Raw genomic sequence first — 15,975 nt, 5'->3', positions numbered from 1 at the left:
ATGTGCTTTCAGTAAAATGGTTGGTAAAACTAAGAGGGGTGATTTTACACAAAATTCACACCTAACAACCCATCTTGTAGCGTTTCCATTTGCAGTTATACTGCTTGCATTACACTTTATTTCACTATAGATTTGTATTTGTGTTCCTGCTTCATATCCGAATGAAATATTACAATTTGCCACACGTGTTGTCCACATATCCAGTTTTAGATCTGGGAGTATGGCCGGTTGGGTCTGTGAAACAGATTTTCTTTATAGTTTTGCAATATGACGAGCATTGATCAAGATTGTCATGCAATGTCGACAACGCAAATGATTTGGACAGGTCACCTTGATATTTGATATATATCATGACCTGCTCAAATGTGGCAAATGCTCTAAAATGGCATATTTCTTGCTTTTTAATCGGCTTTTACAGGTCTAAAATTCTATTTCCTGTTCAATAATATGAAATATACTCAACGGTAAAATGTAACACGGAACATTTCAATGAAAGTGGTATAAAGAATTGTCACCTTTACAATATCCTTGAATATAAGGTCTTCTGACAAAATGATTATTCAAAACTTCATGTATCCAATATTTGACTAGAGGTATTTGAAAATGTTGAGATATATAAAGATTTAAACCTGAATGTTGCATGTGAACAATGGATGAACAGGCAACAGAATCGCATGAAAACAATTGTAGGTTCTTTTCCTCATTAGTGTGAATTATGAATTGAAATACAGTTCTGTACCTAGGATTTGTGGAAATCCTGATAAATGATGATAAAAAAAAGTTTAATACTTTATACATTAACATGGTCATCAAGGTTCAAAAGAGTCAAAGGTCCAATTGGTGATTGAACTCTTCCATATTTCATTCTTCAACTTGAGTTTTTTTTATTTTTTTGTATCAGTCTTAGAAAATGGTCTGAACTGTAGAGTACTATTTTCCACTTTCTTAAACATCACAACAAAACAAAGATATTTCTTGAAGAATTTTTTGCTTAACTTCATTTACATAATTACAGAAAAGTGCATTACAGCTTGTTAAATGCTTTAATTTATTACCTATGATTTAGAAAAAAGGTGTAGAAACAAAATGTACCTGCCATACTGAGCAACTATATCTAACCAACACTTTGGCCTTGTTCATGCATGAAATATGTTGTCCTCGGCAATGAGAAATTCAATTTTTACACTCCTGGTTGCAAAATAACTTCAATCTATTTTTTTTACATTTTGACAGGGAGCAAAAAAGCCAGATCCAAAGGGAGGTGCTAAGGGCAAAGCCCCAGCCAAGAAAAAGGAAGGTGGAGGTGGTGGCAAAGCTAAGAAGAAGGTTTGTTTTGCATCTGCAATTGATGATGCCACTAATTAGTTACATTTTAATGCATGTGGTATATCATTGCTTCGGGACAGAACTGAATTTATTCTGTTCCTCAATTCAGCAGATGTCTGATCAGTTAGCAAATTTGATAAAAAATATTTTGGCAGAGTAAGGCAAAACAAGCATTGAACCTTAGGTTTTTAAGATGGTTGAGTTTTACTTTCTATGTAAGCAAGCATATTTTTTGGCGGGTGGGGGGGGGGGGGGTGGGGAGGTAAACAAACAAACAAACAGGACTAGCAGGTGCTCAGAACCAAAATAAGACGGCTTTCCCTTGAGTTGTAAAATGTAAACAACACTGTCATTAAATTTGAATGAAAAGAAGAATTCCTGTGTAAGTAAAATAGAAACAGTTATTATCAAATTCTTGTTTTAATGATTGAGAAAAATTATCAGTGGAAGAAAGCTTACATTCCAGAACAATCGAGTGAACCAATCATTTATGTTTTATTAATAGCAAATTCTAGTGGAAATTCAACTAAAAGTGGTACTGTTGAAAGAAAATCTCATTAAAATGAAATATATAGCATGATCAAAACTGAAGACTTGATCATTACAAAGTTTTGTTTTGCTTCTGTATTACAGAAGTGGTCCAAGGGAAAAGTTAGGGACAAGTTGAACAATCTGATCCTCTTTGACAAGGCAACATATGACAAGTTCAAGACAGAAGTACCCAACTACAAACTTATAACTCCTTCTGTTGTATCTGAGAGGATGAAGATCCGTGGTTCCCTGGCCAAAGCCGCCCTTCGTGAGCTCCACAAAGATGGTAGGTATCAGGGCTACATACTTGTTACGTATGCCTGGATATTTTATTAAGAAATTGTTTATCAATCAAAAGATCCAACTATCACTATTCTGACTCTTGGATTACCTCAATGCAATCTTGCTATGTATTATACTTGAAAGTATTCTGATTAGTTCTGGAGTGGTAGAGGCTCTTTATTTTTGCCACTGTATGCTCAATTCTTACTTCTAGACAGAAATGTATCGAAGTTCTGATTTTTATTTTTACCCTTAAAAGTCGATGTTGTAAATGTTGCAAACTGTTAGAGCACAAATAAAATAACTGATCGTTAAATCATAAAATTGTAAACATTAGCATGAGTAACTATTTTTTGAGGGCCAAATGTTTAAAACAACAATTACTGTGTGTCCCAGAAAGTATATGACCACTTAATACATTGTTTGAAGTGTACTTAAACGAGAGCAGGGTAGAATTTCCGTTAAGAAATGTACTGTATGATTAAATAATTTCACTCGCCGATCTGACCTTTCGTGATGATTGTGATTTTATGACAGTACTGCAATTATATGATGGTCGATGCTTTGCTTAGTATTCCAGGAATCTAAAAAAAGAAAATAAAGTGAAAAAAATATCAGTAATTTCAATGACTAATGATTCATTTCATATATATTACTAAAGGGGTGGATTTTTTGTTATCCTAAGTCAGAATATTTTGGAGCAAGTAAAAATTCTTTTTAAAAAAAATGAAGTAAAAATACTTTTCAAATCTTATGGAATTAGTCCTAGCTTAGAATGAGATTCGCCCTTCATGTATATATATTGTGATGTATGTTATGTATATTCTACAAAGATTTGTGTTGGTTTTGATTTTGAATTTTATGTTTATTTATGAAACACCAGAAGAAACCTTTATAGTATTTACAAAGACAAATTGTTTCCCAACATCACAAGTGACAGAAATTTTGTGATCAGTTTGTGCTGTATGATTAAATAATTTCACTCGCCGATCTGATAGTTAATGGTGATTGTGATTATATGACAGTACTCTTCACTCTTTCATGTATTATGATTGCTTATGATTAAATGTATTTACATCTCCTGGCTTTTAATCTAAGATCATCTTTAGAGGGCAGACTGAATGGTTAGGTCCTGTGATGAAACTATATTGCAGTACTTCCGCTTCTATTGGAGACTGAGATTACCATTTACCTATTCATATAGAAAGTCTAGAGCCCTTTAAAACATGGCAAAGAAGTAAACAAATGTTTCTTTGGCGGTGGGAAGGAAGTGTGTTCAGGGGTAGTGTGGAAAATTGTGTTTTTTTTTTTTTTTTTTTAATATCATCTAGTTTACACATCGATTATCTGTTCTGGTTTCAAGAACTTAACATTGTTGTTAATTTTATGAAATAGTTCAATAGTTTATTACATAGCTAGTTTATGTAATGGTGCTGTATGATTAAATAATTTCACTCGCCGATCTGATACTTTATGGTGATTGTGATTATATGACAGTACTCTTCACTCTTTCATGTATTATGATTGCTTATGATTAAATGTATTTACATCTCCTGGCTTTTAAACCTGGGTCATTAGACTGGCAGACTGAATGGTTAGGTCCTGTGATGATGTATTGCAGTACTTCCGCTTCTATTGGAGACCGAGATTACCATTTACCTATTCATATAGAAAGTCTAGAGCCCTTTAAAACATTGCAAAGAAGTAAACAAATATTTCTTTGGCGAGAGGAAGGGAGTTGCATTCAAGGGATTGTGGAAAATTGGTATTGTCCCCATTTTTAATATCATCTAGTTGACACATCAATTATGTCTTCGGTTAAAACAATTTTCAGTGTTGTAAATTTTATGAAACAGTTTATTACATAACTAGTTTATGTAATGGTGCTGTATGATTAAATGATTTCACTCGCCGATCTGATGCGCTGTGATGATTGTGATTATATGACAGTATCAATAATCTATTTATCTGCCCTTTTGACCTCATCACACAATTTCTTGTGGAATTTTTTTCACAACACTTGTACAAGTTTGTTATATGATCTGATTTTCATGGTTTTGAAGACTTTTTATGCTAATTACTGAATGATTAAATAGTTTCACTCGCCGATCTGACCCACATGGTGATTGTGACTGAATGACAGTACTTAATTAAGTACCACTCTTAAACAGAGCTTGACACAATCTTGCAATCTGTAGAAGATCTCTTTCTCTTAGAAACCTGTGTTTTCTCTGTGTTTGTAAAATAATTCTAGAACACAAAATCTAAGTGTTGTAATGGAATCCAGGATTATTGAAAATTTGTAAAAAGTAATTTACAAAACACAGTGTATTTCATACAGCAAAGATCTGTCTTATTGAAAGATAAGGTAAAAGAAAACTTTGAAATGATTAAGAAAAAATATGTATATGACATTAAATTTGGTGGTTATTTCACAAAGTTATTTGACATAATTTTTTCATTTGCTTCAAGATCACATGAATTTACCTGTCGCATACTTCAATGTTCAATATCTTTAATAAAATGAAAATTTGTATTTTATGTGAACCAGTGCTGTATGATTAAATAATTTCACTCGCCGATCTGATACTTAATGGTGATTGTGATTATATGACAGTACTCTTAAATCTTTCATGTATTAGGATTGCTTATAATTTAACGTATTTACATCTCCTGGCTTTTAAACCTCGATCATTAGATTGGCAGACTGAATAGTTAGGTCCTGTGATGAAATGCTATTGCACTGCTTCCTCTTCTATTTTAAAGTGAGATTACTATTTACCTCTTCATATAAAAAGTCTAGAGCCCTTTAAAACATGACAAAAAAGTACACAAATATTTCTTTGGTGGGATGGAAGGGAGTTGCATTCAGGGGTAGTGTGGAAAATTGATGTTGTTCCCATTTTTAATATCATCTAGTTGACATCGATTATCTGTCTTTGGTTGGAAAATTTTTCAGTGTTGTAAATTTTATGAAACAGTTTATTACATAGCTAGTTTATGTAATGGTGCTGTATGATTAAATGATTTCACTCGCCGATCTGATGCGCTGTGATGATTGTGATTATATGACAGTATCAATAATCTAATTATCTGCACTTCTGACATCATCACAATATCTTTAATATAAAATAAATAGTAAAATGATAACCTGTATTTTATTTGAGCAAGTGCTGTATGATTAAATAATTTCACTCGCCGATCTGACATTTAATGGTGATTGTGATTATATGACAGTACAATATTCATGTTAAGATCTAGGTGTCACACATTCATAATCATTCTATAGGAAATTTTCCATATTAGCTTGTTTTAAAGCCGATTAATTTGGTAAACATTTCTTTATTTCATGATGATTTGGTCAATGTTCTTTGCCTGCATGTTCCTCGATTACCTTGTAACCTGGATAACTTGTTGCTTGAGTTCCTGTAATCTGAGGGGACTGTAATCCAGTTTCATTTCCTGATCTCGTCTGTATTTATACAAGGAGATAGCTTGGCTATATTCTATACCTGTCTGTTGTAAATTCTAATACCTGTCACTGGGAAAATGTAAAAAAGTTTAACAAAGCAGTGAATTTTATCTGTTTTAGTACTACAGTAACAAAAACTTTAATTATAGTTGTGTTTTCTATTCCCAATTCATGCAAAGGAGTTGACATTTCCAGTAAAGAAAAAACTCTGTATTACAATTATCTGCCATTACTATGACGACAGCATTATGTTCATCCTTTTAAATCAGAATCTGAAGGTACTGCATGATTAAATTATTTCACTCGCCGATCTGACATGCATTGTGGTGATTGTGATCAAATGACAGTACTGAACATTTTGATGGAGACTTTCCGTTAAAATAACGTGTTGTAGGCAGTGTAGAAACCATAACTTATTCGACTTGAGAGTTCAAATGATTTCTATTTCTGTCCAGCCGTTTCTGAACCAGGGGCATATAGTGGTACTTTGGTTGTTGTAATTTTGTTTCTTCTCTATAAATATTAACAGATAGAAGTGGTTTTTTTATATTTGCCATATTTTACGGGGTATAAACCACACCAGTATAAAAACTGCAGTGCAAATTGTCAACAATTTTTTTCAATTTGATGCACATATTGCCTGCATTGAAATATAAGCTGCACCCTATCTTACAATGTGGTAACATTTATGTTGACCAATAGAATTGATAGGTTATTTCATCATTTCAAGGAGAATGTTTGACAAGTTGAAATGTGTATTAAGAGAAAATACACAAATTTGCCAATGAAATACATACTCATATTTGATAGTGAAAGGATTAAATCCCATTTTTTCATTCTTTGTGGAAGCATGACATGTTACAGCAACCAAAATACATCATAGTCACGAAATAATGTCCAGACAATATGATTACCTAGATTAATGATTTCAAACTGAGGAGATTAAAATTCAATAGTTCAAGAATAAGAAAGGTAGTCCTTCAAATTAAGAAATATTAGAAGTATTCTTTGTGAGAAATAGAATCTAACCCATCTCTAAATATGTACTGTATGATTAAATAATTTCACTCGCCGATCTTACACATCATGGTGATTGTGATTAAATGACAGTACTTCATTGCACTAGGAATTATAATTGATGAAATTCCCTTGACTAAAAGTACTAAAAAGAAAGTATTTTTCCACATAACTTAAAATTAGCCTAACCATTTCATTATCAAAACGTAATAAAAAGGACCTTCACTTTTTTAGGGTGTTCATAATTTTGCTTTGAAAATGTCCAAGTCAACTTAGTTATCTTGTCAAATGTTTGACAATACATGGACCAGTGTTGCTGTATGATTAAATGATTTCACTCGCCGATCTGACACTTGATGGTGATTGTGACTATATGACAGTACTATAGGGTACTAACCTTTTCCCAGTAAATTATTGCTTGTGATCAAGATACCTTTGTCATAATAACTGGGCTTGTGAGTGCATTATAACTATAAAACAGAGAAATATTTACAAACTTTACCTGGAACAAAAAATAGGTAGATCAGTATGTTGAAAGTTAACTTATAATCTAAATGTTGAGTTGGTGTACAGCACAGAATTGATGTAGATCATTGTATACAGGTAGAACTTATAATCTAAATGTTGAGTTGGTGTACAGCACAGAATTGATGTAGGTCATTGTATACAGGTAGAACTTATAATCTAAATGTTGAGTTGGTGTACAGCACAGAATTGATGTAGGTCATTGTATACAGGTAGAACTTATAATCTAAATGTTGAGTTGGTGTACAGCACAGAATTGATGTAGATCATTGTATACAGGTAGAACTTATAATCTAAATGTTGAGTTGGTGTACAGCACAGAATTGATGTAGGTCATTATATACAGGTAGAACTTATAATCTAAATGTTGAGTTGGTGTACAGCACAGAATTGATGTAGGTCATTGTATACAGGTAGAACTTATAATCTAAATGTTGAGTTGGTGTACAGCACAGAATTGATGTAGGTCATTGTATACAGGTAGAACTTATAATCTAAATGTTGAGTTGGTGTACAGCACAGAATTGATGTAGATCATTGTATACAGGTAGAACTTATAATCTAAATGTTGAGTTGGTGTACAGCACAGAATTGATGTAGATCATTGTATACAGGTAGAACTTATAATCTAAATGTTGAGTTGGTGTACAGCACAGAATTGATGTAGGTCATTGTATACAGGTAGAACTTATAATCTAAATGTTGAGTTGGTGTACAGCACAGAATTGATGTAGGTCATTGTATACAGGTAGAACTTATAATCTAAATGTTGAGTTGGTGTACAGCACAGAATTGATGTAGGTCATTATATACAGGTAGAACTTATAATCTAAATGTTGAGTTGGTGTACAGCACAGAATTGATATAGGTCATTGTATACAGGTAGAACTTATAATCTAAATGTTGAGTTGGTGTACAGCACAGAATTGATGTAGGTCATTGTATACAGGTAGAACTTATAATCTAAATGTTGAGTTGGTGTACAGCACAGAATTGATGTAGGTCATTGTATACAGGTAGAACTTATAATCTAAATGTTGAGTTGGTGTACAGCACAGAATTGATGTAGGTCATTGTATACAGGTAGAACTTATAATCTAAATGTTGAGTTGGTGTACAGCACAGAATTGATGTAGATCATTGTATACAGGTAGAACTTATAATCTAAATGTTGAGTTGGTGTACAGCACAGAATTGATGTAGGTCATTGTATACAGGTAGAACTTATAATCTAAATGTTGAGTTGGTGTACAGCACAGAATTGATGTAGGTCATTGTATACAGGTAGAACTTATAATCTAAATGTTGAGTTGGTGTACAGCACAGAATTGATGTAGGTCATTGTATACAGGTAGAACTTATAATCTAAATGTTGAGTTGGTGTACAGCACAGAATTGATGTAGGTCATTGTATACAGGTAGAACTTATAATCTAAATGTTGAGTTGGTGTACAGCACAGAATTGATGTAGGTCATTGTATACAGGTAGAACTTATAATCTAAATGTTGAGTTGGTGTACAGCACAGAATTGATGTAGGTCATTGTATACAGGTAGAACTTATAATCTAAATGTTGAGTTGGTGTACAGCACAGAATTGATGTAGGTCATTGTATACAGGTAGAACTTATAATCTAAATGTTGAGTTGGTGTACTGCACAGAATTGATGTAGGTCATTGTATACAGGTAGAACTTATAATCTAAATGTTGAGTTGGTGTACAGCACAGAATTGATGTAGGTCATTGTATACAGGTAGAACTTATAATCTAAATGTTGAGTTGGTGTACAGCACAGAATTGATGTAGGTCATTGTATACAGGTAGAACTTATAATCTAAATGTTGAGTTGGTGTACAGCACAGAATTGATGTAGGTCATTGTATACAGGTAGAACTTATAATCTAAATGCTGAGTTGGTGTACAGCACAGAATTGATGTAGGTCATTGTATACAGGTAGAACTTATAATCTAAATGCTGAGTTGGTGTACAGCACAGAATTGATGTAGGTCATTGTATACAGGTAGAACTTATAATCTAAATGTTGAGTTGGTGTACAGCACAGAATTGATGTAGGTCATTGTATACAGGTAGAACTTATAATCTAAATGCTGAGTTGGTGTACAGCACAGAATTGATGTAGGTCATTATATACAGGTAGAACTTATAATCTAAATGTTGAGTTGGTGTACAGCACAGAATTGATGTAGGTCATTGTATACAGGTAGAACTTATAATCTAAATGCTGAGTTGGTGTACAGCACAGAATTGATGTAGGTCATTGTATACAGGTAGAACTTATAATCTAAATGTTGAGTTGGTGTACAGCACAGAATTGATGTAGGTCATTGTATACAGGTAGAACTTATAATCTAAATGTTGAGTTTTACAGCACAGAATTGATGTAGATCATTGTATACAGGTAGAACTTATAATCTAAATGTTGAGTTGGTGTACAGCACAGAATTGATATAGGTCATTGTATACAGGTAGAACTTATAATCTAAATGTTGAGTTGGTGTACAGCACAGAATTGATATAGGTCATTGTATACAGGTAGAACTTATAATCTAAATGTTGTTGGTGTACAGCACAGAATTGATGTAGGTCATTGTATACAGGTAGAACTTATAATCTAAATGTTGAGTTGGTGTACAGCACAGAATTGATATAGGTCATCATAGTATACAGGTAGTCACTTCTTAATGTGTTTTGCCTGGGATGATCCACCTATGTCAGTCATTGTTTGATAGTGAAAATGTTTTATTCTGTATTTGCAGGGATGATTCGCCTGATTTCCAAGCATCATTCACAGCTCATCTACACAAGAAATACAACTGATGAATAATGCGGGATCTGTACAAAATAAATAAACGATGATAACATCTCTCTTTCTCCTTTTATTTTTTGTAAAGACTTAAAATTGTTATGTGTTTGTGAAGGGAAAGTTTTCATCACCATAAGCATATTTCTCATCAATTTTTTTCTCCATGGTAATAATGATATAGAAATAGTAAAAATTCATTGTCTATACGATACATGATCATGACAACTATACCTAGGGTATAAAGAAATTTCATAGCAACCCAAACACCAGTACCTTGGACTGGAACAACTGTTTTTACTCTGATAAAAAATTTTAACATTCCTTTGCAAAAATAGCAATGATATTCTTTTCCTGCCTAATCCAAAATGGAAACTGTTTTATTTCTGCTATTAAGTCCCAAAATCAAGCGGTCACAAGTAGAGACCAATGGGAATGCATGTATGACATTTGAGAGATCCAGTCAGCACTTCTTAGGAAATAGGGATAACAGTCTTTACTATGCGAAATCCAAGATATCTATCTAACAGTCATTTCATTTTTCTTGTCACTCCCAAACTCAAACAAGCACAACTAGTGACCAAGAGAAACCTATACGTAAAATTTTAGAAAGACCTATGCAGTATTTCTCAAGAAATGGTAATGAAACCAGCAGTATGAGGGATCAAGGGAAACGTACATATGAAATCTGAGAAAGATCTATGCTGAAGTTCTCAAAAATTGACAATTAACTCTCGAAGTCAAAATCCATTGTTTTTCTTATCAATCCCAAAATTAGATGGACGCAACAAGGGACCAAGGGAAACCTACATGTGAAATTTGAGAAAGATCAATTCAGTGCTTCTCAAAAAATAGCAATGAACTTGCAAAATCAAAATGTGAGATAGCCATCTGTTAGCCATTTCCTTTTTCAGGATAGTCCCAAAATCAAATGGGCAAAAAAAAGGCAAAGGGGAATCAACATGTGATATTTGAGAGAGATCCATCTAGTACTTTTCAAAAAAATACTGATAACAATCTTCATTGAAAAGTCCAAAATGGCCACCTGTGTTTCTGATCAGTCCCACAATCAAACAACTATCAAATTAGAGAGAGATCTGTCAAGAACTTCACAAGAAATGGCAATAATTTTTTCACTAGTGAATCACAGAAGTAGGGTGATTTGAACAGCCCATTGTCATCAGAGGGTGGGCTAAAACAAGGGACCATGCGGAAACTCCATGTGAAATTTGAAAAATATACATGAGTATTTCTCCAGCAAAAGTGGTTATCAACGAGTATGTTTGGTCAAAATCCAAGATGAATGCCTGTCAGTTGTTTTGCTTTGCAGATTGGTCCCAAAATGGGACAATGCAGTAGTAAGAACCAAGTAGAAGTGATAGATGAATTTTAAAATGATCCATGCAGGAGTACTTCTTAAGAAATAGAAATAAAAAAAAATTGTTCAATGACCAACACATTAAGGACAATTGGAACTGTCCACCAAAAAGCTTAAAAAAGGGCAATAACTCCCAGGACACCTTATGTCAACTCCTTAGTCTGGTTCCTTTCCCATCTCTGCATTCTTTAATGCGACAGGGTGGTACCCAGTGGGAAACCTGAGGATGTTTATGACTGGATGGATGAATAACATGGTTTAAAGGGGGAGGGGATGGGGGTTGGGAGGACAAGAAACAGGCAAGGCATTAATATAATAATAAGGAGGCCAGTAAATAAAGTTATGAAAAACTATTCACCACTGACACCAACTACAATTAACGCATGTTTTCAGATGCACAGTCCATATATATCCATTACGATATATTATTGGCATTATAGAAAATGCACCTTTACACTGAATTAACTTTAGTGTTGGATCAAAAGAGATTTGAAATACAAAACTACTCCGGATTCACACAGGGAAATCATGACCTTTAACCTCTTGATGATCAAGTTGTTTCAAGGGAAAAGTTGACACTGCACCATAAGGTTGCTTGTCCCTATGGGCAAGATGATCTATAAAACAACAGAATTAGAAAAAGGCATTCTGATGTCAATCAATCTGCCAGGTCACTTCTACCAAATACTGTAGGGAAGCTGCATCACAGAAATGTTCTATAAACAATATACTATACATCCATTAGTTATGAACTAATTTAATGATTAACACAATATACTACAAAGCATTTTTGGTCTTAAGTTTACTAAAAAAATATGTTTGTGAAAATAATTCCTGTTTCTGTTTAAAAGTTTCCCCAGCTGCCAGGAGACAAAAAAAGTACAACAATGTTGAGATTGAACACAAAATTTATTCTTTAAATTGAACATCCTCTTGAAAATCCTTTTGTTATTTTCAGTAAAATACAACACATATTCAACATGAGTTTATTATGTTGTAACACTCGCATACCTATACCTCAATCTCAGTACTTAGACCTACACAAGGATCCTGGTAGGAAAACGGGTACAAAAGCATTCTTAAATATTGAAAAGAGGGTTAAAAATTACACTCTCTCTTTCACTCCACCAACAAAATTATTAATATACATCAACATTTATTCCTTCAAGTCTTGCATTTCAAACCAGAAGATCAGTATTTTACAGCTTCAAATTGTAAAAGTGATGAAAGAGCATTAAATGTTGTTCCTCAATGATGAACTGCCATTGCCCGTTAATGATACTTGAAATTCATCTATACTTCAGTTACCCTCGGCCAGGTTTCCTTTGTTAACATACCTTAATATTCTATTCTAATAAGAAGCTAACTTCAAACTTCTTAAAATTTGAAAATGAACTTGAATCAATGTTTTCTTTCATTTCGTATCAGTTTAAGTCGGTATGACTTTACATGACATCCACAACACTACCAATTAAGCTGAAGAAACATGCTACATCAGCTGAGTGACCATGACTATTTAACACTATACAAACCACACCAACCACTTGCCAGGAAAATTTGTTGATTTTATCATTTAAATTTTTTTTCTTTTGTATAATTAAACTTGGGGAGGTAAAAGGCAGACAGTAATTATCACAGAGTAAATAACTTAATTGTAACTTTCCAATGAAAAATATCTGACACCAAAATAAAAGATGAACTGTCATAGTGATATGTAAATATCAAAGCCAATTCCAGTTTGATGTTACAATAAATGCAACTGATGAATATTTCATTTTACTATCAACAGAAAATGTCCTCGTAAATAATTCTACAAACTTTGATGACAGAATTAATGAAACACTATCATACCGAACTTTTTTATGAGCTGTTGTATGACTGATGTTATCAAATTAGGATATGAAGCACGAGGATGATGGCCATGGGCAATAACCAACCCTTTTCCGCATAAAATGGCATAAAGATTTTAACCCAAGCAGGACTGCCGCATCACAGGGAAAATAAAAGTCTTGGTAATGCTTTCATTCGCTTTGCATAAAAATAATTCCATATAGAACTTGCACGCTAATAGCACTTTCACATTTTATTACTCTCTCTCTCTGAAACAAATTCTAACAAGTGAAAAATGAAGATTGAGAATTACCAGTACACCATGTTTAGTACCACACTGATTGTGTACATGTAGCAAGGGAGAAATTGTTGCTATATATCATTGAAACATGTGAATTACTAAACCAGATGGGATATCGGGCAGTTTATCAGCAAGGCTTATCAGCTTTAAGTTGGCCACAACTCAAATACCACATCCGAAGTTTTCAAACATTCCATTCATTTTTGGGATTCAAAAACAATTTACAATTTACCTTTTGCAAAATTCTGATGCTAGTGATAAGAAATATATTACATTTGCAGTATTTATTGAAAATAAGTATGACAATTTTCGTTTACTATCTAAAATCGAATGTTGCACATAAGAACACATTTACATGAAAATATTTAGTCAACATTCCTACTTTCCATATTTTTGTGTTATGTCCATTTGTTCTTTGGCTTTTCTAGGACTTGAAAATTGTGCTTGATTTCTACTGAAATACTCAAGTTTAACATCCAATATGTCTGGTACTTTCCTGGAACATACCTGTGAAATATCTTGTGAACGTCATAATAAATACTTAACAGACTCTTCGGAGATATGCTATACAAAATCACTTTTTTGTATGTTCGCCCGATGCTAGCTTTGGACATCACTTTGCCTACATCCATCTGTCTGTTATACCACTCAATCAGCACTAGTCACTGTCTACCATCTCACACATTCATGTCTAGGAATCTTTTGCCACCAGAACTCCTCCAGATTTTACCTCCTGGTCTTGCTTCTCTGGCTCTTTGGACTCCTCTCCTTTTATCTTAAGATTGTGCTGTTCTCTGTACTTGTTGATTTCTGTTCCCTTTTCTTCTAGCTTTGTTGTCAAAGTTTCAGTTATTTTACCCATCTAGTGAATAAAAAAAGAAAAGTGAAAAAAACTGCAGTGCATATCACAATGGATCATGCTGATAATGTCTTGCTCTCCAGGCAAAATACTAAAGGGAACTTTGCATAGGAGTTCACACAAATGTACAAACTTGCTTCATACTTGTTGAAAACCTGGGAAGAGATAGGATTGAAGTCGTCACTATATTACCATTCAAAGAAATAAAAAACCAAATCAATTCCGCCAACTTTCACCTGGACAGAATGACAAACTTGATTGGGTTGTGTGTTACCTGTTCTCTGTTGGTGACGAGGGCAGGTAAAACATCTTTAACAGTCCTTTCCACCAAAACACCACCAACCATCCGGAAACATTTCCTGTCATCCTCAACTTCCTTCAGTGTTTCTATCACCAACCTAGAGAGTGTAAGACAACTATAATCAGTTATACAATATAAAGTGTATAAACAGAGAATCGATTGTGAAGACAATTTAACATCATGAACAAGGTTTATTGTTGCGTAATTATCTATGCCCACTAGTGCAGACACAGCTAGACAGGAGATCATTTACTCTGATGCTTTGTCATTTTTTTCTGGAAAATTATTTCTAATACTGATATACTGAAACTGATGTTTGTGCAAAGTCCCTTGAAAATTGTAGTACCAATACAATGGAACATCCTTTTAGTTTGGGACTAATAAGTTGTTTAAAATACTGTGAGTGTAAGCTACAGTGCCATCCAAATCTTATGACAAACATTTCAACACTCTTTAGTAGACAAACACCCATATAAATTGGAGACTTAATAATGTTACCAACATATTCCAAAAATGTTAAAGGTTTAATACGGCCGAAACATCTACGTGTGTTTCTGTTTCAGATTGACCGTGCAATTGAGTAACTATCTGATTACTCAAAACAGTAATTATCCTCAAATGAAGGACTATTATCCATATAAGGGATTGTGCTCAACCTGGTAAATGAAGCAAGGAGAACACACAAACACACTTTTGGAGAATGGGTCCTTCAGGCTATAAAGTTTATCAGATATTCAAATTATCACATATTCGAAACGCTGGACCATCATAATATTAATACGGCGGTCATTTCTGACACTTGTGTATCATGGAAACAGAAACACGTGTTTACAACCACGAGTATGCGAGAATCAAGTGAAGTAACTGTCCTTGTTTCACAAACCCACAATACAGTTGATTACAACTTACTCGTGTTCCTTCATATCCATCTCTAATTCTGATATTTTGGTCGCAAATGCCCTTTGTTGCTGCCTAAGTTCCTGAAAACCGGCTACGATTTGTTCAGCGCTCTGCTTGCTTTTCGTCGCCATCTTGAATAGTTTGGATTAAATTTTCAGACTTCGTGTTTTGTTCGAAATCATAATAAATTATTCAAAATCTTATTTTCAGATATTGTATGATCAAAAATTGATTTTTATATGCTTTCTTGTGCAAAGAAAATGATTAATATTTTCAAAAGTGTTTCTTTTTGTTGATCTAAAATTTAAATTAGCGTTTCGTTCAAATGCGTGTGATTTGTAAAATCTACAAATCTCCTCAAATGAGGCACTTGTTTACATGATGGCGCTCACACTTGAAATTAGGTGGTAATGGTGATATGAAATGGCATC

The 15,975-nt window shown here is 33.5% G+C and overlaps 2 protein-coding genes across 2 annotated transcripts; one reads left to right on the top strand and one right to left on the bottom strand.

The window, feature by feature from the left end:
* Positions 1–10,038, top strand: LOC132547733 (small ribosomal subunit protein eS25-like). Its single transcript, XM_060211537.1, has 4 exons — positions 1–19; positions 1,234–1,326; positions 1,960–2,143; positions 9,932–10,038. Exons 1-4 carry the CDS (start codon positions 17–19, stop codon positions 9,997–9,999), a joined length of 348 nt encoding a protein of 115 aa, XP_060067520.1. The 5' UTR covers positions 1–16; the 3' UTR covers positions 10,000–10,038.
* A 2,205-nt stretch (positions 10,039–12,243) lies between these two features.
* Positions 12,244–15,675, bottom strand: LOC132547589 (prefoldin subunit 2-like). Its single transcript, XM_060211371.1, has 3 exons — positions 15,554–15,675; positions 14,618–14,741; positions 12,244–14,346 (listed from the first exon to the last, which is right to left on the bottom strand). Exons 1-3 carry the CDS (start codon positions 15,673–15,675, stop codon positions 14,176–14,178), a joined length of 417 nt encoding a protein of 138 aa, XP_060067354.1. The 3' UTR covers positions 12,244–14,175.
* Positions 15,676–15,975: the final 300 nt, after the last annotated feature.

Source organism: Ylistrum balloti, unplaced genomic scaffold (genome assembly GCF_031769215.1).
Source record: "Ylistrum balloti isolate Yb309-2 unplaced genomic scaffold, AGI_CSIRO_Ybal_v1 Utg369614, whole genome shotgun sequence".
NCBI lineage: Eukaryota > Metazoa > Mollusca > Bivalvia > Pectinida > Pectinidae > Ylistrum > Ylistrum balloti.
The sequence above is the reverse complement of the archived record's forward strand: the minus strand, read 5'-3'. Positions and strand labels throughout refer to the sequence as shown.

Excerpts from the sequence above, each read along its gene's own strand:
- LOC132547733 (XM_060211537.1), top strand. Across the intron at positions 1,327-1,959 it reads GTGGCAAAGCTAAGAAGAAG|AAGTGGTCCAAGGGAAAAGT; the intron begins GTTTGTTTTGCA and ends TCTGTATTACAG. Across the intron at positions 2,144-9,931 it reads TCGTGAGCTCCACAAAGATG|GGATGATTCGCCTGATTTCC; the intron begins GTAGGTATCAGG and ends CTGTATTTGCAG.
- LOC132547589 (XM_060211371.1), bottom strand. The coding sequence starts at position 15,675 with ATGGCGACGAAAAGCAAGCAGAGCGCTGAACAAATCGTAGCCGGTTTT. Across the intron at positions 14,742-15,553 it reads ATGGATATGAAGGAACACGA|GTTGGTGATAGAAACACTGA; the intron begins GTAAGTTGTAAT and ends TACACTCTCTAG. Across the intron at positions 14,347-14,617 it reads TCGTCACCAACAGAGAACAG|ATGGGTAAAATAACTGAAAC; the intron begins GTAACACACAAC and ends TTTATTCACTAG.